Source organism: Centrocercus urophasianus, unplaced genomic scaffold, assembly GCF_019232065.1.
Source record: "Centrocercus urophasianus isolate 14NV4802_14NV808 unplaced genomic scaffold, USGS_Curo_1.0 seq_11, whole genome shotgun sequence".
Lineage (NCBI taxonomy): Eukaryota > Metazoa > Chordata > Aves > Galliformes > Phasianidae > Centrocercus > Centrocercus urophasianus.
This window is the reverse complement of record NW_024884253.1, coordinates 58,189,559-58,213,002: the sequence shown is the minus strand read 5'-3', so window position 1 is coordinate 58,213,002 and position 23,444 is coordinate 58,189,559. Positions and strand designations below refer to the sequence as shown.

The window sequence follows — 23,444 nt, the reverse complement described above, 5'->3', positions numbered from 1 at the left end:
AAGTATAAAATGTGCTTTAGTTTCTTTCCAACCCTTCAGATCTTCTGTTTAGACATGGGAGTGGGCTTTATGTATCTATGTGTTTGCTCTGTGCTACAGTGACACTGACACAACTTCTGATCTTCCCTCGCTTGGTTGTTTCCCTCAAAAATACTTTTCTCCTTTCAAGAAAGCTCACGTAAGAAGAATGTTAGGATATCTCTGAGGATCATTTTTCAGCATGATACATCCTACCAAATAACAGCAGGTGTTTCTGAAACTTCACTCTTAAGCCTTTGCTTCTCTGTTCTGCATTTCTTTACTATCAGTCTTTCAGGGTGTTTCTCAACTATTCTTGCTTGAGATTTTTTAAGAAATACAGTACAGCATTTATATTTTTTATGTATCTTCTTTTTTTTTTTTTTTTTTTTAAAGACGCCAGTGATCAAAGAGAAGACATTTACATTGGTAACCACATACCTTGTTCAGAAAGCTTTAATGGCTACTGTATACATGGAAAATGTGAATTCATTTATTCCACTCAGAAGGCTTCCTGCCGGTAAGTCCTGAATTCCTCCAAAATATGCTTGAAATTGCCATAAGGCTTAATCAGATGTTCCTTAGCCATAATTACAGCATGTATCCGTTTGCAGTTATTTATGCAGTAGCACAGAAGCCACATGCCTGGGCTGTGGGCAGCACAGAGCTGCATTGGTCATGCAAAAGCCAGTGTTTGGAGGAAGGACTCAGCTGCTCAAATGTAAGGTGGTTCAGAAGCTGAATCCCTCTGAAGAATCTGGCCTTAGTGTTGGCTCCTTGTTTTCAGCTGCTAGATCTTGTCGAGAGAAAAGCAAAACCTAGAAACCACTGCCTAGAAACCTTGCATAGTTCTCCTGTCTCACTGCAATTGCCCTTTTGACTTCTAAATCTGTTCTTGCATTATCTATACATCTTATTGCCCTTGGCATAAATTCTCTGGAGTATCAATGTTATTTTCAATATTTATTGCCTACTTCACAATAATGTGTTTTATTTAGAGAGCATAAATTGCAAGATATTATTTATCCACATTTTTTGTCTACTGCACTATTTAACAGCTCGGTATTAAGCTACTGTTACATAAGAAATGTGAACTTTTTATTTCCTTAGCTACAAAGTATTTTTTTCTCTAAGTGTCACTAAATCCTATGTCTCGTTTTCTTTAAAAAAAATTATAAATAAATTATTAATATTATAAATTAAAAAATTAAGAAATCGTTTAAAAATGTGTTTCAAAAAACGGCTACATCTTAATAACATTTAGTGCCTTACTTATTTGGAGTTTTCACTCCTGAATTTTATTTTGCAGATTTGTACTTCCAGAATAATGTAGCTGAAGATGCTGTTACTCTTTGCTATTTATCCTTAGCTTTGGAAACTTCAGCTATAAATCCATTAGGTCTTATAACTTCTCCCTTGATCTTTATCAAGTGAGGCATTTCTGCACTACCAACATTTTAGGGTTTCCAGACTGACCAGAGAGCAGGAAGCCCAAAAAGAAGAGCCAATACAGTCGTTGTTAGCCAATTGAAAGCTTGTATTGCTTTACCCACCTGAGACACTTTCTTGTTTTCAACTCTGTGATAGAATTGTATTTGTTTTTCTCTTTTCTTTGGCCAAAACCAAGAGAGGATAATATGCTTTAGTTTCTCTTGGCAATCTGGTTGCATCCCCAACATTGCCTTGGTGGGCAGCGGTATTTGAGTACAGTGTTCTTTTGATGCAGAGTTGTGTTTATTACAACTTATTATGGATTTATCTGCAAAATATTCAAGTTAGAGCTGTTTAAAAAAAAAACATTCTGAATGAACTGACTTTTTTAATTTCTCAGAATTTTGTTCTGGTTAGCACTGTTATAAATAGTCATTTATTTATTTATAATTCAATTACTATTCAATCGTTTAAATATTTATTGTTAATCTGAAGTACAGATAATTAATGTCTTAATGCTTTTAATTAATATACTGCCTCTTTAAATTCTATTTTATAATTACATTTAGTATTACTACTTTCGGTTATTTATTTAAATGGTTGATTATTTAAGCCAAAATAGTCTCAGCACTTGGCACAGCACAGCAAACCTCACAGGGTTCCAGTCAAGAATTTCTGACTGTCAATTTTCGGCCTGAAGCACCAAATGTCCTTTGGACTTGCTTGGCTATTTAAATACTCACGGTCCTTATTTCCAAAGAGAGGTGTGTGAGATGTACCAGATGACCTACAAAACTGCTGAAAACACCTATTCAGAGCAAACCTGACTTATGCATTCACTGAGAACAATGAATCTCTATGCTCACCGTACAGCAGCCCTCCAGAACTGCCACCAGGTAGACTGGAGGAAGGCTTCATAGGAGTAAATTGCACAATACTCAGTTTAGTAGTCTTTGCACAACTGGGATCTGATCTGTCTCCTGCTGCCTCCCTGGTGCAGTGCAGTTGTGCCCTCATGGCAGGCTGCATCAGGAAGGCAGAGTTCATCCCTTGCAGAGAAATCTAATCTTCATTTCGCTAACTCCAGTAATTGACCTTCAGCATAGTCTGATGAATCCTCGCTGACCTATGTTTATCATGCTTTATATTAATGCAGAATGCCTTAAAATCTGTTCTGCCCATTTACCAGGCAGCTTAAACTATTGCCTACTACTTCACCCACACTACCAACACAATTCTTAACACAAACAGTTCTGCTTTGCAGGAATTCAATAGTCCTAAATCTCCATTCAGTATTTCTTAGAAATAATTTCCTGCCACTTCAGTGTTTCACAGGAAATGTTTTTAAATTACTTGTGCTTCCTTTGCTTTGTTTTGCCTCATGCTGTAAAGCAATTCTCACATTGATCACACTTTGACTGTTGTTATCTTCTTTAACAAAAATAAAAGCAAAGTCACAAAGAAGAATTCAATCCTCTTCACTTGCAAGAAGACCACTTTCTTCTTGTTTCTTCTTGCATGATCAATAGCATTCCTTCTCTTCCTTCTTGTATGCTATCACATTTCTCCCTATTCCTTTCCGATCCTTAGCCATTACCAGGCTTACTTACAATATGCTGAGGCTATTCTTTAATAGCTCTGCTGTTACTGGAACTTATTTCATGTCTGAACGTAAGTATCTTACACAGCTGCTCATGGCTGGAGATATGAACATGAAAACCCCAGCAGTTATCTCTGCACACAAAGGGAGTTTAGGAGCCACCTAAGCAGTTGCAGGAAGGTCTAGGAAATAATTATTTTGTCCCTCTAAACAGAATTAACACCTAACCCTAGCACAAAGCTTTTGTATGGATGAGACCAAGTCTGTGTTGTATCCAGTTTACAAAAGGAGTGGTTTTGTGCCTGTGGCAGTAATTCTCCAGCTTTCTACTGTATCCTTAATGATGTTCTCACATCAGTTGATTTTAAAGGATAGCTTTAGATACAAGGAACTTGTTGCTCCAACGCTTGTTAGTGATCCTTTGAAACAAGCACTCACAGATTCATATTTCAACCTGAAGGCTGAGGGTTTTCAGTAGGTTGATAGTGAAGAGAAAAATTGGAAAAGTAGTTTGGAGACATGGCAGGTAGGATCTTGAAGCTGCTCTTGTCCAATAGTTTTTGCAGGATTCCATATCAGTAAGCTGCAGCTTGAAAAGGCATTTTACTTTTTCCCTGTTTTTTTCAAGGTTTTTCTTCCTTCTCTATACTCCATGCTCATATCGTCATTGCTGCCGGGTTCCTTGAGCGTACTGCTTTGTGTCTCATCTAGTCTGTTTACTTGTTTCATCGAGTTGCTTTGTTTTTCCTAAAAATTGCCCCAACTTAACAAGCACCCCACATATGTCTTTTGACAAACCAGGTCTCTCACTATCCAGAAGAGACTACCTTTTCTGCCTCTCCTCTTGTCCCAGAAATCCAAACCTTTCTCCAGTTCAGGCACTACCATGCCTCCACCTTCTCTTCAGCTCTTTCTCAGTGACTATCCAAACCTCTTCACTCATTCACAGAACGGGCAGAATCTCAACTCTTTTGTGTGCTTCTGCTCTCTAAATTTCATTTTAGCCTTCAAAAAGTGATGTATCCTGAGCTGCTGCAGCAGCAGTGATAGCACTGATGAGGCTGTTTCTCTCCTGCTGTCACTGATGTGACTACTGGGCTTTTTCATCCCAAGTCTTGGACTCTTTCTTTCATCACAAAATGACTGGACTGCTGTCAAAATACATATTCCATTAAATGTTCCTTTTCTTTTTCAGGTGTGAATCAGGATATACTGGACAGCACTGTGAAAAGACAGACTTTAGTATTCTTTATGTTGTCCCAAGTAGACAAAAGCTTACGCATGTCCTTATTGCAGCAATAATTGGAGCCGTACAGATTGCCATTATAGTTGCAATTGTCATGTGCATAACAAGGTGGGTAAAAGCCAAAGGAGTGAAAAATTACACAGTGCACTTATATACTTCTTCTATATTTAAATCTTTTCCCCTCTGGATTTGTATGTGCATTAACAAGTACTCTCAAACACTCATGTAAAAGATACCTATTACTCTTTTTGTCACAAAATACAAATTAATTTCAATTTGCAAACCACCTGCATCCTCTCTGAATCCCCAGAACAGCTACGCATGAGAGGAGATCAGCCTTGAAACATTCAGAAGGTCAGCTATTGTGTTAGAGCTCATATTCAAGTTATTCAAGTTTTGATGTTATCTTATAGAAGATATGGTTCCCCATCCCCCTCCTCCCTGCTGAAACCAGAGAGGTTGACACGTTGCTGTTTTCCTGCAGTTCAGCTATAAATAGTGCTATATCTTGCATTGCCCACTCTCCGGTGAGCTGACTAAGTCCTTTCCTGGTCAGAATTGCTGTCTTTTTCATAATGCTTTCTTAGATGTGCAGCCCTCCCCAGAAAAGGGATGAGAGGTGGCCTCTGCCTGGGGAGTTCCAACAAGCAGCAGAGTACCGGAGGTCCAGCACTGCCAGGTCCAATTGATCCAGTCTTAACACCCCCTGGGTTTTAAATATGAAATTGTAAAAACTAAAGCCAACACAGCTATTCACCATAATACATGCATTTGTCAATCAAGGTTGAAGGGCGTAGCACCTTGCTGGTTTGGTTCTCAAGTTAAGCAGAACTCCTTTCTCAGTGACCAAGTGTCCCACGTAAATCCACAACCATCAACCAGGTACCAAACAGCAGGAGTGTCCACTCAGCCAGCACAGTTCCTACACTCTTTGGCGTTGTTAAGTCAATTCACTATTGCTAGGTTTAAATTTATATGGTATATACTAAAGCATTTGTCCTTTTTTCTTTCTTTCTTTTTTTTTTTTTAAACAGAAAATGCCCCAAAAACAATAGAGGACGTCGGCAGAAGCAAAACCTAGGCCATTTTACTTCAGATACATCATCCAGAATGGTTTAACTTAGTGATTTTTATACCTACATTGACCATGTGATGTACATTTTTATTATATCTTTTTTTAAAGAATGGAAATATTTATTTCAGAGGCCTTATTTTTGAACATTTTTAGTGTAACAATGTTGGTCTGTATTCTGAAAGCATCAGCTCTAACAGCTATGGACTGTTTTAGTACCTTTACTTTTCTGTTTTTGAATACAGTAGTTCATTTTCTGTATCTGTATCACATGGTTATATAATAGACTTGTGCTTTATTCATGGAATGTAATATTTTTGGGAACACAGATTTATTCCACCAATGGTTGTAGATTTAAAAGGGAACAAAAAAAAAAAAAACAAAAACACAAAACAACCAACAATAAAAAGTCCACATTACCTAGCAAACAAGGCATGAACTAAAGGTAAAAATGTTTACAGCTTACTTTTCTTATGAGAAACTAGAAAACACTGTGTTTAAATACCGTAGATATTTAAATGTTTTTGGAAGTTAGTAACTGATTTTTTAGACACTGCCTATCGCATGAACTGTGAAGCTGTGTGCTGTGTGTAGTTGTAATATATTTATGAAACGTGTGGGCTGGGTCAAAGCACTGCCATCTTCATTAATGATTCTGACAATTTTTTTTTAAAGGGCAAAATTATGAATTTCTTAATTTGGGAAGTTGCCTGGTAGAGCAGATGGCACAGGTCCAAAAGAAGTAGGTCTTGGTAGATTTAGGGGTTGTAAAGATTGGTGTTGAATAATTGAACACAAATAATTGGAATAAAGCCTACTTTATCACTACTGAAGCTGTTTTAATACTTCTTAAACTTTTTTAAAGAAAATACATTGTTTTAACACCTACGATGCAGATTGTATAGTGTTTGTGATTCAAATAAATAATAATTCAAAAAAAAAACACAAAAAGAACAAATAAAAGTGAATGAATTACTAGTGCTCTTGTATAGAGTATTTTCAAGAGCTAAGAAAGTCCATCCAAATTAGTCTGCTGGTCATAGTTATATTAATAGACTGTTAGTTGTTGTTCGAGAGATCCAGAGATAAAGTGTGAATAGGACGTGTTCAGCTGTTTTAACATGTAGTGTAGGCTTTCAGAATTTTGCATGTAGGATTTAATAATTTGTTCAATTAAAAAAAAAAAAAAAAAAGCTTTCAAAATTTTGAACTGGAAAAGCATGTCACAATACAGCGTTTTCACTATATTGCCTCTGGTTTAGTGTGTTTATTTGTTACCTCACGTGGCAATTGCAGCCAGCTGAAGAGCTGAAGTTTGTTTTGCTCCAAAAACAGCCAGTGCTCATTTTCTGAGTGCTGTTTGAATTCCATCAGTGCAAGCGCTTCAGGAACACAAAAACAACAGTAGATCATTTAAAATATGCGAGTTTGCTCGCCTGCTTAGTTGGTAAGTTACTTAACTTCCCTGGATTAACGCTAATAACTTCATCAGCACAGAAGCGTGACCCTTTAAATGTGTGCTCCTTTCCAGACATTGCTTCCTAATTTTAGACGTTTCATGTTGCTGAAAGCATCTGATCCATCGTGTGTGGACATTTGGTGTGCAGAAGCATCTGACCCACCTCCGGGAGCGGCGTTCCACTCCCACCCTTCAGCATGGCCGAGGCCGCCTGTCACACCAGTTGCCTGTAGTAGTGGTTGCAGGGCATTCAGACGAAAGCCTCCTGCCAAAGAGAGGCAAAATGGAGCGCCGGGAGATCACTCTGGAGGCTGACAGACTCCACCAAAACCGCCTGTCGAGCGTCACTGAGGATGAGGAAGAGCAGGACGCGGCATACACCATCGTGACAGTCCTGGACAAAGTGGCCAATATCGTGGACAGCGTGCAAGCGAGCCAGAAGAGAATAGAAGAGAGGCACAGGGAGATGGAAAATGCCATCAAGACCATACAGATTGATATCTTAAAGCTTGCCCAGGCTCACGGCAATACTGGCTACACGGTAAACAAGCTGCTGGAGAAAACCCACAAGGTCAGCTCCACCATGAAGGAAGTACGAGCACGGGTGGAAAGGCAGAGCGCCAATGTACGGAAGGTGCAGACAAAGCAAGAGGAGATGCTGAGGAAAAACAAATTCCGGGTTGTGATCTATCAGGTAACCATAACCTGTCTGTCATAACCATTGCTGTGCTGTCTTTGTGCCATGTCCTTGGTAGCTGTGTGTAGACATCATATGGTGAACCAAAAGGTGCAGCCTGTCCAGCAGGAGTGTGGTTTTATGGTTTCTTCAGCACTGAGCTCCACTTCTCCATGCCTTTCAGCAGAGCCCACGGGAGACAGTGCGTGCAGTCTATTATTAGTGTTGGTGGGTTTCAGAGCCAGTAGTGTAAGATTAACTGTGGATCAGCAAGGACTATTTGTTGCCTCTCTGAAAGGTAATATGAGGCAGGCCCTGTAAATCTTGTCATACAAACCATGCCTGACATTCATCTCTCATATTTTTTTCACCGTATTAGGTAGAAGTCCAAATTGTTTGTAAGCTCTCTGGTACAGTGTTTTTCTTTTAATATTAACTTTAAAACAATCTTGTATTTAACTTGCAGTGTTACCCAAGCTATTGCTTGGGGACTTTCTTCATTGTCTCAGTCTGCAGCACTGCTTGCATAAACTCAAAACCACAATGTCTTCCTTGCAGCAAATAGTTCCTTGCATTGCTATCCTTGGCAATGCTTTCCCACAGCACAGTTCTTCCAATCTCCACTCACAATGTTTGGAGAGTGAATTATACACTCTTTCATTTATTCCTCATTGCAGGATGTTCTTTGTTCTTACAAATGATAGTATTTGAGGAGGAGTTTCATGAAATGGCGGGCTTTTGCTGACCCATACACAGAGCCCTTAGTACAGGCAGTTCATGGGATCTGTCACTGACAAGCAAGTGGTGTGAAACTCATTCGTTTAATGGCCTGATCCTTCATTTGCTGAAACTTCTCAGTTCCTCAACAGAAAGTGTGAGTGTTTTATCTTTTGCCAGAAGCATAGTTTCTCCTTCATACCAGTGAATCCCCCAAGCTTCTTTCAAAACAAGTCGTATTCATCATTAGGCAGTCTTGAGAATGTCAGCCCTTGTGAGTAACATGATGTGTTCCCATTGTCTTGAACCCTGATTTTCTAACCATTTTTTCATAAATAACGATATTTTCACGAATGGGTCCACTTGTTTCAGTGAGTATATTCACCAGCATATTTAGCTGACAAATTCTTACGCATAATCCAGCTTTCTTAACTATTTTATTTTCCAGTTCTGGGAAGAAATCGCTTTTTTTAAAAAAAGTAAAAGCTGAAGGTAGGAAATGTTACTTCTTTAATGTAATGTTAGTAACATATGCAGCCAAATTGTGCCTCCCAGCCTTTTCTGACTGAGTTACTTACTGTGGCTGCACAGGAGAAAGTGTGGACAGAATTCAGCCAATTATTACAATTACTGCAAGTTGCACTATCATGATGGAATAGCAAACGGGCAATTTTGCTTTTTCCTTGCATATCTTTTCTCGTCTAAAGATAATAAATATCTTTGACTTTCCTGATTAATGGCATAGTGCCATTTCATCAATAGCCCTTTACCATAATTATTGCAGTAAAGTTGATGCTTTGAAAATGTTTGTTCTTAAAACAGTATTCATGACATAATGCAATTTTTACCCCTGAAAGACCTGAGTTGTCACTTATTCTTTAAGTATAGTAAAATGTTATGGAAATAGATTTACACATAGCTGTAAAGAAATGTTGCTATTTTTAGGCCTTTCACATCAAAGGCAGCTCTCACCATGTGTACTTTCTGTGATAATCACCTTCAGTGGAGCGTCTGGACTCTTTGCTCATTTTGCTGGACAACAACAACCTGCACCGTGTTCCATACGGTTAACCCTCAATTGGAACTTTTCAGGAATGCAAACAGAATTTAGGATTTCTCTCTTTCTAGTTTTCTATTTCTGTTGTGGTTAAGGACTGGTTGAGCACATGAATTAATTCCTCTGTAATTTCCATAACTTTCATAAGGTGAATTGAAGAAACCTTTCCCTTCATGCACAGCAAAGGAGCACTGTATGCTGCTGCCTTTGCTGTCTGACATTTAACTCTTTCCTGGAGGAGAACTGTTTTGCTCCACAAAAGCAAGGTACTTAAGATGGAGTTTTAATGCTCAACTCACTCCTGAAAGCCTCTTTCACACAAGCATAGTCATTTTCACACTGTTGATTTACACCAGTGTAAGCACACTGTTGCATTGCCAAGACCTGAATGACTGAAGCTTGGCTACCATGAGGGGAAGTCTGCTAATAGCTGGTGAGTCAGTGTGGGGCACTCACTCCCTTCACTGTATTTTACAAATAGATGCAACGAAGTTGTTTACTTGGAGGTTGTGAGTGACAGCTCTTCTGTAGTGACTTTTTTTTTTTTATGAGCCATTTGGGACACTGTGGTGGAGCCAGTGACCATGTGTAGCCACAGTGGAATGCTCCTGTGGGTTTTAGTTTTAACTTCTGCCAGAACATGAGGCCTATGAGGAAAAAGGAAACACCAATTAAATCCTAAAGATTTTCTTTCAAGTGGATGGCTTTGATCACATCATTGATGGAAGGAGCAGGCAGGTTGAAAAGGATCGTTGGCTGGAGGAGATTCCCGAGAGACCTTGGCCATGATGAAAAGATTTGGCAAATATCCTCACATTAAAAAGAGACGAAATGATCATCCGTGAGGATAATGATTAGGGGAAAGTGAGCGCTCATTTTTAAAAGGCCATGCAGTTGAGGGAAAGATTTGCTGGCAGGGAACGTTCCTGTCCAGGTTGATGGTACCATTAAAACTGCCAGGGTACGTCAGACTTTCTAGAGATGTCTTTGACTCCACCGTGCCAGCTGTCCTCAGAGTATAACGAGATACGCAGAGTACATCATAGGTTGTACAGGTCTCTGTTCACCTCTGTTCGTGTTATTCTGAATAACCAGCTGTGAGAGCTGTCATTTCTCTTCAGTCAAAGAGCACCTCACAATTTGATTCATTCTGACTAAATTATTCAGAAATAGCTAATTTCTGAATAATTTTAATCCTGAAAGAACTTGCTTCATTTGCTTTCTCTCATGTTCTGCAAGTTCCTCTCTGAATGTGAATATGCAGCCTCCAGGAAGCCCATGTTACAGCAGCTGGTCTTCGGAAGAACATCCCCCGAGGGGACTGCCCCACTGCAGGTTTGGTGGGGGGGCCAGCAGATGAAGCCTTGTGTGGAACACTCATATTGTACATAAACAGATTAAAACAGAAGAGGTTTTCTTGGCCTCTGTCCTTTTGCTGCATGATTATCTGGACATTAAAAAAGGTGAACTTGAAATGGGGACAATAATCTGAAAATCTGAAGTGGAAGCACTTCCATATGCAGTAGGGGTGTGATAGGTTCAAGGGGTGAGGCTGCAAACATGGGCTTTGATGGACCTGGTGCATAAAAGCACCTCTGTCAGCATGCAGTTTCAATTATGCCTGTGCTGAGAAAAACCTGAGGGTCAGCAGGACTTAAAAGGTAGAAAATATAATGCCTCTATTTAAAAAAGACAAAAGAAACAACTGCCATTCATCTGATATCATTTGGGCATGAGAAGGGCAGGCTTAGGAGAGGCTCTAGGCAGCTGTCTGCAGAGCAAAACCATTAGCGCCATGAAGCTAAATAGCTCACCAAGAACAGTCTGTTCTAGGTAACCCATTCGTGATTATTTTTATGTGTTACAGAAACATGGCAGAGCTTATTCTTTTTCCTGTTTTTGTATCTAATATCTTAGCTCTTAGCAGACAATCTGGAAAAAGAACAAATAGCAGTGGACTGTTTTGTGGGACGCGTGGTTTGTAAAAGGTTTCTAGGAGAGTTTGCTTTTCAGACATCGTTGTCAACTGTATGCTATTTTCGTAAATTATCTTGACGCAGAATGCGATGCAGTTGCTAATAAAATACACTCAAAATGATGACCTGTCAGTCCAGAGAAAAAAGTATAGAAAAGAAAGCGAATTGTCTTTAGAGCTAGAGCAGTGGTAATTGAAGTGTGCACAGTCAGCTCCGCTACTTAGCAGAACCCCTTGCTTTGTCTTCCTATGCCCCATGGTTTGGGAAGGACATAAAAGGATACATTCATTTCTCAAAAGATGACTGAGGGTTGCTTGCCATTCATACAGCTGAGGGAACTGGGAATGTTTCATACGGAGAAGAGGAGGGTCAGAGGAGACCTTAGCACTCTCTACAATGATCTGAAAGGAGGTTGTGGTGAGGTGGCAGTCAGCCTTTTCTACAGGGTAACAGTGCTAGGATGAGAGGCAAGTTGCATCAGCGGAGGTTCAGGTTGGATATTAGGGAAACATTTTCAAAAAGAGCAGTGAGGCACTGAAATGGGCTGCCCAGGGAGGTGGGAATGTTTGTGAACTGTGAGGATGTGGCATTGAGGGACATGGTGAGGGTGGACTGGTGGTTAGACTTGAGGATCTTAGTGGTCCTTTCCGATCAGAATCATCCTATGATTCTATGCACGTGCTGCGACAGGGATGAGGAGAACAGTAAAGAACGCTGGCAAAAAGATGTGAAATGGCTGTAAATTGAATGAGTAGAAACCAGGGATGGACTCTTAGTGTTGGAGACATAAGAGCCTGATCTTCTGCTTGACTCCACAGGGAGAGGGGATGAACTCTGTCTATAACCCCGTGCTATCAAAATGGAGCATGAAAACCTAATGAACAAGAGATAGAGTGGGTTGACTAATTGTTCTTGCCAAGCACAGACCTTAAACATCGAGACCTCAACACACGGGGCCTTTATTCAAGTCTTGTGGTATATATATAAATATTTTTACAGCTGAAACAGGTAATTGCCTTGGCTGAAATTACAAAGAATAAGAAAAACCCAGCAGTTGTGTCAAAGAGTGTAGCAAGGATCCTTTGTTTCCAGTGTGGGATTCAGCCTTTCAGGTCAGAGCTCTGGGCCACCCTGTGCTGTGCAGCCAACAGCCAGGCTGGCAGAGCAGAGCCAGTGCTGAAACACTGGGCGAAGATCATAAATTACCTGTGATTTTGAGAAAAATCACCCATGCTCAACCAGCTAAAGGAAAACTGTAGTTCTAGGGATGTGTTCTCAAAGAAAGAGAACAGGGAAAAAGAAAAAAAAAAAAAAAAGACAAAACAGCTGCTGGACCATTTCTATGTTCTTAAAATGGGAAAAGATGCTTGTTTCACAGGACCATGTGCTCACAGCATACTTGTCTCCATACCCCTCGACATGATGCAAGTAGGGCCTTCAGACCCATTCCTTTGCGAGGTGCCTAACAAGAGATGGGCAGTCATTCTCCTAAGGGCTGCCACTGATTTTTCTCCACCTGTTAAAGTTGAGCGGTGGAAACAGCAGATCCCAATTTACGTTCACACTGGATGCTGTGGTTCAGGGCGTTGTGTGAGTTTGGCCAGCAAGCCAGTGGGAGAGTGCAGCTGTATCATGAGCCTGCTTGCCTCTTCCCCATGGCTCTAGAGGCTGCCCAAAAAGATGTATGGACATAAGGCTGTATCTGACCACTGAGAACACATCTATTTCAGCAATCTGCCTTGTACCTGAAGAATTTTAAGAATAAATGGACTTGACCCTGTGTATGGGAACTGCTGAGTCACAGCCTGAACCTCTGATTGATCACCTGAGGCGAGCTGCTGGAAGAGGTGGAGCCTGGCTCCTAGATCTATTTAAGAGCTGGCTACCAGTGGGGAAGGATCTCGTCTGGAGATCCCCTCTTCTTGTTTTTTTTTGTAGGTAAGCCTAGCATACGGGTAAGCCTTCCATTTATTCTCTCCTATTCTCTTAGTCTACTTTGTCTAACTCTCTTGTTCTTTTTGTGATTATATATCTTAATACCCGTTGATTATACAACCCTGATAACAGCAGTTAGGACTGAAATTCTCAGCACTGCTGAAAAGAGCTGGGTCTTACAATTATTCCTTTAGTAGAGGAATAACACTGACTAAGACAGCGCAGACCTAGAAGTGAGGAATATCTGAAACCATGAACAGGAATTTCAAAATCTGGAATGGTATTCTTTCTGCCAGGTGTTGGATATCAGGAAGACAGATGTTTGCTTGTAGACTCCCTTTGAGAGAATAGAGAGAAATTCATGGAGGCTGATTTGTCCGACCTACTGCAGATATCAGCTTCTCCATGCAATTTCTGCTTGATAAGTACCTCTTTCCTCCATTGAGTTGAAAGGGAGTCTAGAGGCTAATTTGTGGGGAGACATGGTTGTTTGGGCAGACGAGTCCAGCAACTTGTGACAAACAGTTGGGTTTCTGTGTACTTGACAGCACAGTCCCTCTGCAGTAGCTTGCAAGAGCAGTCACGTGAGGGAATAATGAATGAAAACATTACAAAACATATTTTGTTTGTCTCATCACCTCTTGTGAACACTCCTCCTCCACTCACAAAGATTTGGTATGTATGGATAAATTGCAAACCTGCTGACTGTCCTGCAGAAGTATTTTCTAGGCCAACGCCATAAAATAAGAGCAAAGTGAGCGTGAAGCTTTGATTTTCCTCAGGAGCTGCAAGTAGTCCATTTATGCAGTGTGTGGTGGCAAGGAGCCAAGAGCTTCTCCACGTGCTGGGGTACAGCTGGGCAGCAACACACACGTAGCCTGGAGCTTGCTGCTCTCAGATAATGAGAGAATGAGCTGGGTTTCTTTACTGTCCTGGCAAAATTAATGAATTTCTGCCAGAATTTAAAGAAAAGGGATGCATATCAGGCTTCGCAGAAGAGGAAATGAGAGGGATTGTCTGTTCTAATCAGGCTGCTTTTTCATTACGTAAAAGTAATTCTAAATACAAGCAACAGCACTTGGCCATAAAGTCCTACGTGCTGAAGTGTTTATTCCCTTCCTACTTTACTTGATAAAATCCCTTTGATGCCCTTTTAAGATAATCCTATTTCTCCCTCCTTTGAGCAGCTTTTTGCCTTGATGGCAGAGATTTTGAAATGACATATTTGCAGGAAAAATGAAGGGATCACTCGAGATATACAAAGCTTCACTCTTAACTGTTAGAATACGAGTAGAAGTACAGATTGATTTGTAATTGGTTATTCATCAGCAGCTTCTTATTGATTTAGAGAGTAGTTACAAGGAGATGTTTTAGCAATTTACCTTGGTTACTGGTTTGAATAACAACTCATTCATTTAACATGCAAATTTCCAAGATTTTTTAATATATTTTCTTGATACAGTTTCCTGCTTATCAGCTGCCAGTCATTTGCGTCTCAGGTTGTCATAGGTACCACAGCATCTCCAGGCCAGGCAGGAGCTGGCCTCTCACCATTTTGTTGCTCCGTGCACCAACTCCTTATTGCCAGGTGACCATCAGTCCCAGCTGTGCAGGAGCCATACAATAACTGGCACAATGCCTGCCACACGTCCCAAGGCTGAGTTCTCCTTCCATCATCTTTCCATTGTGCAACAATGATGGTGATTTATGAGGTTTTCTCTGTCTCTCCTCTCTATTTTTGGTGTAAATGAGTTTGTTAGGAGCCCTTTGGGAGTTCTATAGGTTCTCTAGGATTTTGAACGTTGATTTTTGCATATACACATACATACATGTTTGCACATTTTATGGTTTTTTGTGTGTGTGTGTGTGACTGTTTCGTTTGTTTAATTTAAGGTACTATCATAATTCTTTACTTGGTCATTCTATTCTTCTCTGCTCTTATTTCTTGTATTTAAAAAAAAAAATCTGGTAAAGTTGTAATTGAAACTGAGCAACAGTTGAGTGTTGATAATGGTTCTCTTTATAATTGTTAGAATTCTACTTTGAGGCTCTTTAAAAAGAGTATGTAAAACTGTTTTATGAAGTTTGTAGCATATAAGACAATGTTCATTTTTTTCCTTTTTACCCACTCTAGGAACTCAGTTTGGGCTTTGAAATATCTATTTGAAACCCAGGATAAGTGTAACAAACAAGAAAGGAGAAGAGGAGTAAAGCTCCTGAACTGGTCACATCCATTTTAATGCCCTTATATCCCTTTATTTTTTTGGTGGATGATGAAAAGCATGCACAGCAAAAGCCCTGTCAGAAGGACTTGTAGTAAAGCCTTTCAAAAACCTTCTGTTGTGAATTAAAGCCCATGGCTTCTCCCTATCCCACTGATAAGGGGTATAGAATATGCCTAGTGCTTGAGGGATAGGGTAGGAGAGAGTCAAGGAGAAAGCTCTCCCAGAGCTACTAAGTCACTGTATTTTTATTACAAAACCTCACTGAGATACAATGCCGTTTCATTAATACTTTCCGTTTTGCTAATATCTTCTATCCAGAAATCTGGAGAAGAGATGCAACCTCAACCTAATTTATAGTCTTCCTACATTTGATTCTGCAAGATGTGTGCAGAAACCAAAGGAAAAGGGAACATCAGAGCCTTGGCAAAGCTCTCTGTCAGCATCCACAGCACATGAGAAATGCTATGCAGTCACTCCAGCTGCTGTGTCCAGTCTATAGAGCCTTAGCTCAGATGTTGCTGTTCAGAAGTCTATACCTACACACCTATAAAAGTTAAAGCACTCTTCCTCAGCTTGCAGATTGTTAGCCTGAGTGCTGCAGAGCTCTGGGAAACAGCTGTCCAAAAGTACAGACACATTCACTCCTCTTCTGGAGGAAGACACAGTCCAACTACTGCAGACAAAATACCATCTCTCTGTCCTCTTTTTTTAACAAGCGTCCTTCATAAGTACAGCATTCCCCATCTACCATATTGTATTTATTTCTGTACATATTGAAATTTCCAAACAGTCATTATGGAAATATTTTTGTTACTATTTCAGCTGAAAGAGTGAGCTGTAATTTAGAAACTTTGAGGAATTTTCTCCAGCTGTGTTTTAGTTCATTTTCAGAAAAGAAGGGATTATGTTTATATATAGAAGTCTTTATGTAATTAATGTTAATTTGCACATGCTAATGCAGATGATTATTAGCAAAGTATTGTAGTTTTGTTCCTGCTGATTTTGACAGATGAGTTGAATAACATTCCACTGTAATCAATGCAACACAATTTGTTCCTAATTTTTGTAAAAAATTAAGCAATAACAACTATTTTACTGGAGGGTTTTTAATGAAGCCAAAGCTATCTGCAAAAGAGCTTAATGTATTTTATTTTACATAGTGCTATTAGCCTGTATAATAACATTAAACATGACTTTCTAGTAACAAGTCACTGTGAAAAATGACAACTACCGTTGTGGGGCGAAAAGTTTTCAGTGAAGTATACAGCAAGTGACCATTCCTCGTGAGCTCACAAGTCCTGATCTCATTCCTACTTTCTGAATTAAGGTAGCAGTAGCAAGGATAGAGCTGACACTGGCAGGCCTCAGAAAGCAGCTGAAAAGGTTACTGCAAATGGGAAACAGCTTGCAGAATCTTTAGGTAGGTGTTGTACATCTGCACCTGAAGGGCTGCACCTCCTGGGAGCAGAGGACGTACAAACACATGGACAGAGCTGGTAGGGGCTACATCAGTTCCTAGGGCTAAGGTATCATGAGCAGTCATTACTTCCAAGCAGGCAGCATATCATATTACTTACCAAACCAATCATGGAAACCAGAGGTGCTTGCTGTAAGTTACTCCTGTGTGTGTTCCCGCATGGAACAAGACAAGTTCATGGTACATGTCCTGAGAGAATTGGGTGAAACTGGGTTTACTGAATAATATTTAGTTTCCTTACTGACTTTGACCTCTTGTGTAGCTAGCACACATAAATTAATATGCTGGGGTCCTTTCCTTTCTGGGCAGCATCAGAAATGTTCACTGAGTTCTAATTTGTCAAGAATGTGCAGTTATCTTCATGGTGATATAAAGGGCTGCAGCCCTCTCTTAAGGAGAGTAAAGCTGGCACAAGTACCTATTTTGTCTATGGGATATTTACTTTTATTGGTGAGAAATAAGAGAGGCATATCAGCTTCAAAAACCATGAAGGACAATGAAACTGTGAACTTTCTGGAGCACAAGTTTTATGAGGAGCAGCTGAGGGAGTTGGAATTGTTCAGTCTGGAGAAGAGAAGGCTCATGGATGACCTTATTGCTCTGTACAATGACCTGAAAGGAGGTGGTAGCAAAGTGAGGTCAGCTTCTTCTCCCAGGTAACAGCAATTGGACAAAAGGGAGCAGCCTCAAGTTGTGCCAGAGGAGTTTCAGGTTAGATATTAGGGATAATTTTTTCTCGTAAAGAGTGGTGAGGCAGTGGTACAGGCTGCCCAGAAAGGCCTGTGGAAAGTGGTGGTATCACCGTTCCTGGAGGTATTCAAGAACTGTATGGATGTGGCACTGAGGGACGAAGTCAGTGGGCATGGTGAGGATGCACTGATGGTTGGACTACATGATCTTACTGGTCCTTTCCAACCTGAATGATTCTATGATTCTCTGAGCTGGACACATCTGCTCTGAAAACCATTAGGGAGTAGTAAATGTGAAGCCATGCATTCATTATTTTTAGATTGAGCCACTCTGAAAAGAAAACTTTGATTAGGTACGATGTTTTTACAGAATTTGTCAAAGGCTTCTTCTGCCATTTGTATCTTGTAGGATTACATGAGATAGTATGACCCTACCTTATTTTGTTACAAGGTTGTATTTTGGTTAGCAGTAATTCACTGCAAGCCAACAAACAGAATGCTTCACTCACAACCCTTTTAAAACAGACTTGCTGGAAGATGACTCTGTGCTTTCGTTCACAGGAGGAAACCGAGTGCCCTTCATCTCTTTCTGTTATCAAAGAGCATACAGCTGGCGAAACTTTTGAGGATGATTTCCTCCCACCTGATGATCTGTCTTCTGATGAAGAATACTATATTGAAGAGAGCAAAGCAGCTCAGTTCAAGAAATCAGGCATGAGGCGCATAGATGATATCAAAAAGGCGTTTTCAAGAGAAAATATCCAAAAGACGAGGCAAAATTTTGGCAAGAAGGTAAATAGGCTTCGAACTAGAATTGTGACCCCTGAAAGGAGGGAGAGGATCAGGCAGTCAGGAGAGAGACTGAAACAATCTGGGATAAGGATCAAGAAAACCATCTCACAGGCAGCCCCGACAAAGGAGACGTTCAAGATCCACAAAAAAAACAAAGAGCGAACGGTAGCTGAGGGTCAGGAGGGGAGTCAGGAGGCTGGTGTGCACATAGCCACTGAGCTCACGGCTGCTGAGCCCTTCACTGAGGAGATCTCCTACACAGAAGTGATCACGAAGGTAAAGAAAGACAAAAACAGCACACCAAGAGGTGCTGCCCAGACAGCTGAAAGAGGAGTGATGACAATCCCAGAAGTGGTGCTTAAGCAGGAAGAAAAAGAAGGAGGGGGTGGAGGTGATGATGTCCCCTTGCTATACTTGAAGCAATCATTGTAAGGAATTGATGAACAAACACCCATACTGTCCTCAGGCACAAGAGAGAACACAGGCTGTATGCCCTCAGTTTTAGAAAAATGTGTGAATTTTTTGTTCTATCACAAAACGTGTATTGATGTTGTTCTACCACCTACGTGGGTATCTGTAGTGTTGTTGTCCTGACAGGAGCGAAGCCACACCACCCGGACATAGGGACTGCCCCCAAAGAGTGCCAGCAGCCAGCATTAGCCTATACAGAACCCACGCAACGTAGCAAAGGGAGATGGACATCTGCTCTGTTTCCAAGACTGAATTAGCATTCATTTAAGCAGCCTAATTACTCTCTTCAGTTTTGTGTACAACATTATAAAAATGTCTTCCATAATCTCATACCAATTCTTTTACTCAGAAAATGATAATGAAGCTATTACATCATATTAGCAGAAGGAAGAGCTATGAAAAATGTCCATTCAGCAGTACAAACCTTTTCATTTTAGGGCCCTCACTGCAGCAGCAGGAGGAAATTCCTGTCTTATTCGGGGTGGGACAAAACGTAGGAGGATTAATAGGTTTTTTGCATTTCTTCTTAGTGGAAAAGAGAAGATTCTGAAGTGTTTAAAGGTTATTTCTAGAGTTCTGGAAGAGGAAGGATTGATGAGCTTAAGCAAGGTATTTCCTGCGCTTACGGAGTAAGAGTAATAAAGCAGAGGATGTTAAATATGACATACCAGGAGGAAGAGAGAATGAGTTATATTCATGCTATGGAAAGGCATGCTAGCAAGAAATGCAAGGGCATGAAAAAGTAGAAGAGGAATAAAATCAATGTGTGGGTTCTGGATAGATAGAGATAAAAGCTAGAGTTTGTGTTTGTTCACTCAAGATCTTTTTAAGAATTGTTACTCTATCCAGAGGATAATAGGGTTTATGAATGTAGCTGACCAGACAAGAGAATTGTTTTGATTTCCATGACTGTGTGGTTTTTCTGAGCTTCACTGCAATTAAAATCTATTCTACAAAGCTGCTGAAGTAAAGAGCCATAACCCAGCTTTTTGTGTCCCACCACCACCACTATGGACAGCCACAGCCTCAGGGATTACGAGATGGACACCCTTTGGAGTATGGAATGCTGTTTATTTGCAACCCTCAGTGCCCTGAAACCAGATATGTTTGTAAACATGGCCACTATGCGGACATGAGTTGCTGGACTGTATTGCTCTCTTCATTCTGAAATGGCATTGCCTTCAAAGTGCTTACCTACAGCAACGTCAGGCGTTATTGTCTGTGCGAAACCTGTATGATAGTGCCAAAAGCTGTATCAATGTGTTTAATTTCTCAGATTCATTTTCACAGCAGATCGTAACTTGATTATCTATACGCATTGTTTGAGGACTCCCTGTTGTTAATCTAGAAGTTAAATATAATTAGTTTGATTTCAACTCTTCTGCCTTCCATTTCTTTCATTTAGTCTGGTGGACGTCACTTTTGAAGTGAAAGAGCTTTAGCAATAATAACTAAGAAATGTTGATTGGGAAGGGTGAATGTTATGCCATGTTAATGGCATCTCAAAGCAAATTGAGCTGTCAAATTGAAAGGAGTAATGCCACTGCATGAAGAGACAGAATGGGATGAGGGAGGGAAACAGGCAGAGGAAGATACCTCTTTCAACAGTCAGTGATGCATCTTCACAGCATGGTAAGCACAAGCGGAAAGGGAAAGAGATGTTTTAATGATGGGATACATTGAAGGTTTTGTTTTTCAACTACTTTACAGATTTTCTGGAAGCAGGTGGCTGCGGTCTTCTTTCTGTTGGGTACAAAACTGTCCCTGCCTGTAGTGGAACCCTGTACCATTAGTCTGGTTCCCCAGGGGTATCACCTGCCTTCTGCTCTGTGAGATTTGAGGTCTTCCTGAATTGAGAAAATATCATTACTTGCTGATGTGAAAGGATCAAAGAAGCTGTCACGTTTTTTTCTTTTTTTTCTTTTTTTCAATTATTCTACTTCAGGACACCATGTGCTAGAACCAGTCACCTATAGATTTTCTTTACAGAGAGTTTAATTTTTTAATCTACTTGACAAAGAAAGGAAGTGATGCAGTTTACATGGAGCACAACATATAAGCTCAACTGCATACATGTTTTTAATGAGCAGTTCTAATTTCAGTTGTTTAAAGGATTTACTGTTTTCATAACAAGTAGCAAGTACTTCAGGTGTGCAAAGTAACTCAACGTATGCTCTTCATTTTAAGCCTTATCAGTGTCACTGGCATGAACTTTGCATGCACCAAGAGGTTAAAATTAACATCATAACCCCTCAAAGAGGAAGCAGGGAGAACCCTACAGATTAAATCCTCATTTTCTATACCACAACACAGGCATTCCCCATTGGAAGTCTCTCTTCGTGATTTGCAAGGCAAAGATCTTGAGGCCCAGTTGTTCACCTTTCTAATCAGCAGAATTCTCAGTGGAGTCAGCTGACATGCAGCCATGCTGCAGGAGGCCTGGAGCAGATATTTGGAACAGGTGGTGTCACTGGGTAAGACCATCCCACCTCCACCCCATGTGAAGCAAGTTCTAAAGGAATCCTGCCCCAGCTGCTCGGTTTTCCAAGAAGAAACTTGGCCCTTTCTGCTTAGTAGTGGGTAGGACTGAGAATATTGAACTTCCTCGTGGAAAGAACTCTGTGCCTGCTAATAGTAGATTGAAACTGGGTGTGGGGAAAGGTGAACTACCTTCTTACATGGCGGCTGAAAAGAACAAGATTGCAAGTGCTTACAAGGAGAAAAAAAAAATGAGTAATGAAGCACTCACTGTTTCTTTCAGAACATCCAACAGCAATTTGTTTTGCTTTGAATTTGTGCTAGTGAAAAAAAAGCAAAACACATTTTTTGGCCAATAGCTGTCTATTAAGAGAAGCAGCAATCACCCTTCAATCATAGGGTAAACTGCAGAGATGACAATACACAAAATAACACCAGTCTTTTCAGGTGAATCTACTCCCAGAAATGGCTTATGTATCCTCTACCTTTTAAAAACATATATATTATTTCTTTTTCTTCTTTCTTTTTTTTAACCTAGACTAATGCAAAATACAGCATAAAATGCAGTTGAGAGGTTTGAGGCCGCACGATTCAAGGAAGTATCACCAATGTAGCAAATAGTTGGGCCAAAGTGGTGTTTAGGCATGTTTACTCTCAGAAGAGTTTCAGAACTTCTTCTCACCAAGAATTTGGTGTGTGCACATCTTCCTTCTAATGGGACAAAGGTTTGGCAACAAGTTAACATGCAAAAGCAGTAACTTGTGAAAAGATAAACTTCTATTACTATTTCCATATACAAGAGACTATTCAAGGAAATAGCAGCATCCATCTGTAAAACCACTCAGCAAGTTTACAAATGCAAAAATCAAGTGCATTCACATATGTGCAGAAAAGGATGAAGTTTTATTATGAGTTTAACTCACTCGTCATTACTGCTTTACTAATGCTATGCATGATAAGTTTTTAACTACAAAGTTGATTTTAAAAAGAATCATAACGTACTGTGAATAAGACTTATACTAGGAAGTAAAGACAGCATCTACAAAAGAACCTCCATAAATGCTAGAGCAGTTATCACAATCATAAGTACGTTTTCCCTAGCATTTCCTGTATGAGCAAACTAGCTGAATGTATTTCTGCTCCACAACAGCTGCCGTACCTGTTTCCCTCTCACAATCCCAGGTTAAATACATTTAGGTGTATTCACAGTGAAGAGAGTAAACTGATCTATGTATGATTAACATGATCTCTGTACTCACTTGCTAATTCCCACACCACTCTGAAAATAACAATGGAATTCCTACTAGCTGCAAACTTATTTCCTAGGTGGTTATTTTTTTTTAGAGCTATTGTTTGGCCCTCATTTTGAACTGCAGAGCAGTGCCACCCCCCGTAAAGTCCAGTGATCAGGATTCTGTGCTGTTTTCAGGTACAAAGAGAAAATGTACGTCAGATCTGTCCTCCGAGGCGTTTTGTAGACAGGACAGGAGTAGTACAAATTGCCTTGTTGCTTCTTTGGATCCTGTAGTGCTGTCATGTTGACAGCATACACATGGACTACAGGAAGACTTGTGAACAGCACCTGAAAATGTTAAAAGAGACACTGGGCTCAGTATTAGCAGGATAGGGTGTCCAAACTCCAGCATCCTGGCATTGGACTCATTGGTGGACTGCAGCAAAAACAGCAGCCCTTCAGCAGAAGCACACAGAAGAATCCAATCCCTGTGCTCATTACTACACTGACCCCAACCTGTCTATAAGCCACTCAGAGAGAAGTCTGCTCAGAGAGAGCAGACTTCAAGAACCTTGGAAGGAACAGAAACTAAGAGAAACCAGCAAAGCTGCAACATGGCAAAGGATGAAAAAATGGCAGCACGGTTCTAGGAGGGAGTGAGACCACTGCCTTTTTTCCCCATCCTTTTCACCTCTAGTAGGTGTTCCCCATTCTTTCCCCACCTCCTGTTTCTTGAATGGCAAGACTGGAGCTGCAGAGGCCCAGCTGCATTCATTAAGCCTTCCTGTTACACCTGTGCTGTTGGCAGTGGAGCTCCAAAGACCCAGGGTGCCTCCTGGGTTATATTCAAAGGAGATCCCTCTGGCAATACACAGTACTCATTAGCAGAGG

The 23,444-nt window shown here is 40.4% G+C and overlaps 3 protein-coding genes across 3 annotated transcripts in view; 2 read left to right on the top strand and 1 right to left on the bottom strand.

The window, feature by feature from the left end:
* TMEFF1 (transmembrane protein with EGF like and two follistatin like domains 1) overlaps positions 1-6,925 on the top strand; it is a 116,586-nt gene extending 109,661 nt beyond the window's left edge. The window contains exons 8-10 of the mRNA XM_042839154.1: positions 415-538; positions 4,245-4,403; positions 5,330-6,925. Of these exons, the coding sequence (XP_042695088.1) occupies positions 415-538; positions 4,245-4,403; positions 5,330-5,414 (368 nt within the window). The 3' untranslated portion in view covers positions 5,415-6,925. The remainder of the gene's footprint in view (positions 1-414; positions 539-4,244; positions 4,404-5,329) is intronic.
* An 87-nt stretch (positions 6,926-7,012) lies between these two features.
* Positions 7,013-20,217, top strand: CAVIN4 (caveolae associated protein 4). Its single transcript, XM_042809093.1, has 2 exons — positions 7,013-7,520; positions 18,140-20,217. The coding sequence occupies exons 1-2, from the start codon at positions 7,110-7,112 to the stop codon at positions 18,800-18,802; spliced, it is 1,074 nt and encodes a 357-aa protein (XP_042665027.1). The 5' UTR covers positions 7,013-7,109; the 3' UTR covers positions 18,803-20,217.
* A 2,159-nt stretch (positions 20,218-22,376) lies between these two features.
* LOC122155083 (dynein axonemal heavy chain 5-like) overlaps positions 22,377-23,444 on the bottom strand; it is a 143,690-nt gene continuing 142,622 nt past the window's right edge. The window contains exon 76 of the mRNA XM_042808828.1: positions 22,377-22,901. Coding sequence (XP_042664762.1) covers positions 22,680-22,901 — 222 coding nt within the window. The 3' untranslated portion in view covers positions 22,377-22,679. The remainder of the gene's footprint in view (positions 22,902-23,444) is intronic.

What these genes read in the sequence shown, in the direction of transcription:
- CAVIN4 (XM_042809093.1), top strand. Translation starts at nt 7,110, where the DNA reads ATGGAGCGCCGGGAGATCACTCTGGAGGCTGACAGACTCCACCAAAAC. An exon ending in TCCGGGTTGTGATCTATCAG is followed by an intron (nt 7,521 to 18,139) that starts GTAACCATAACC and finishes TTTCGTTCACAG; the next exon opens with GAGGAAACCGAGTGCCCTTC.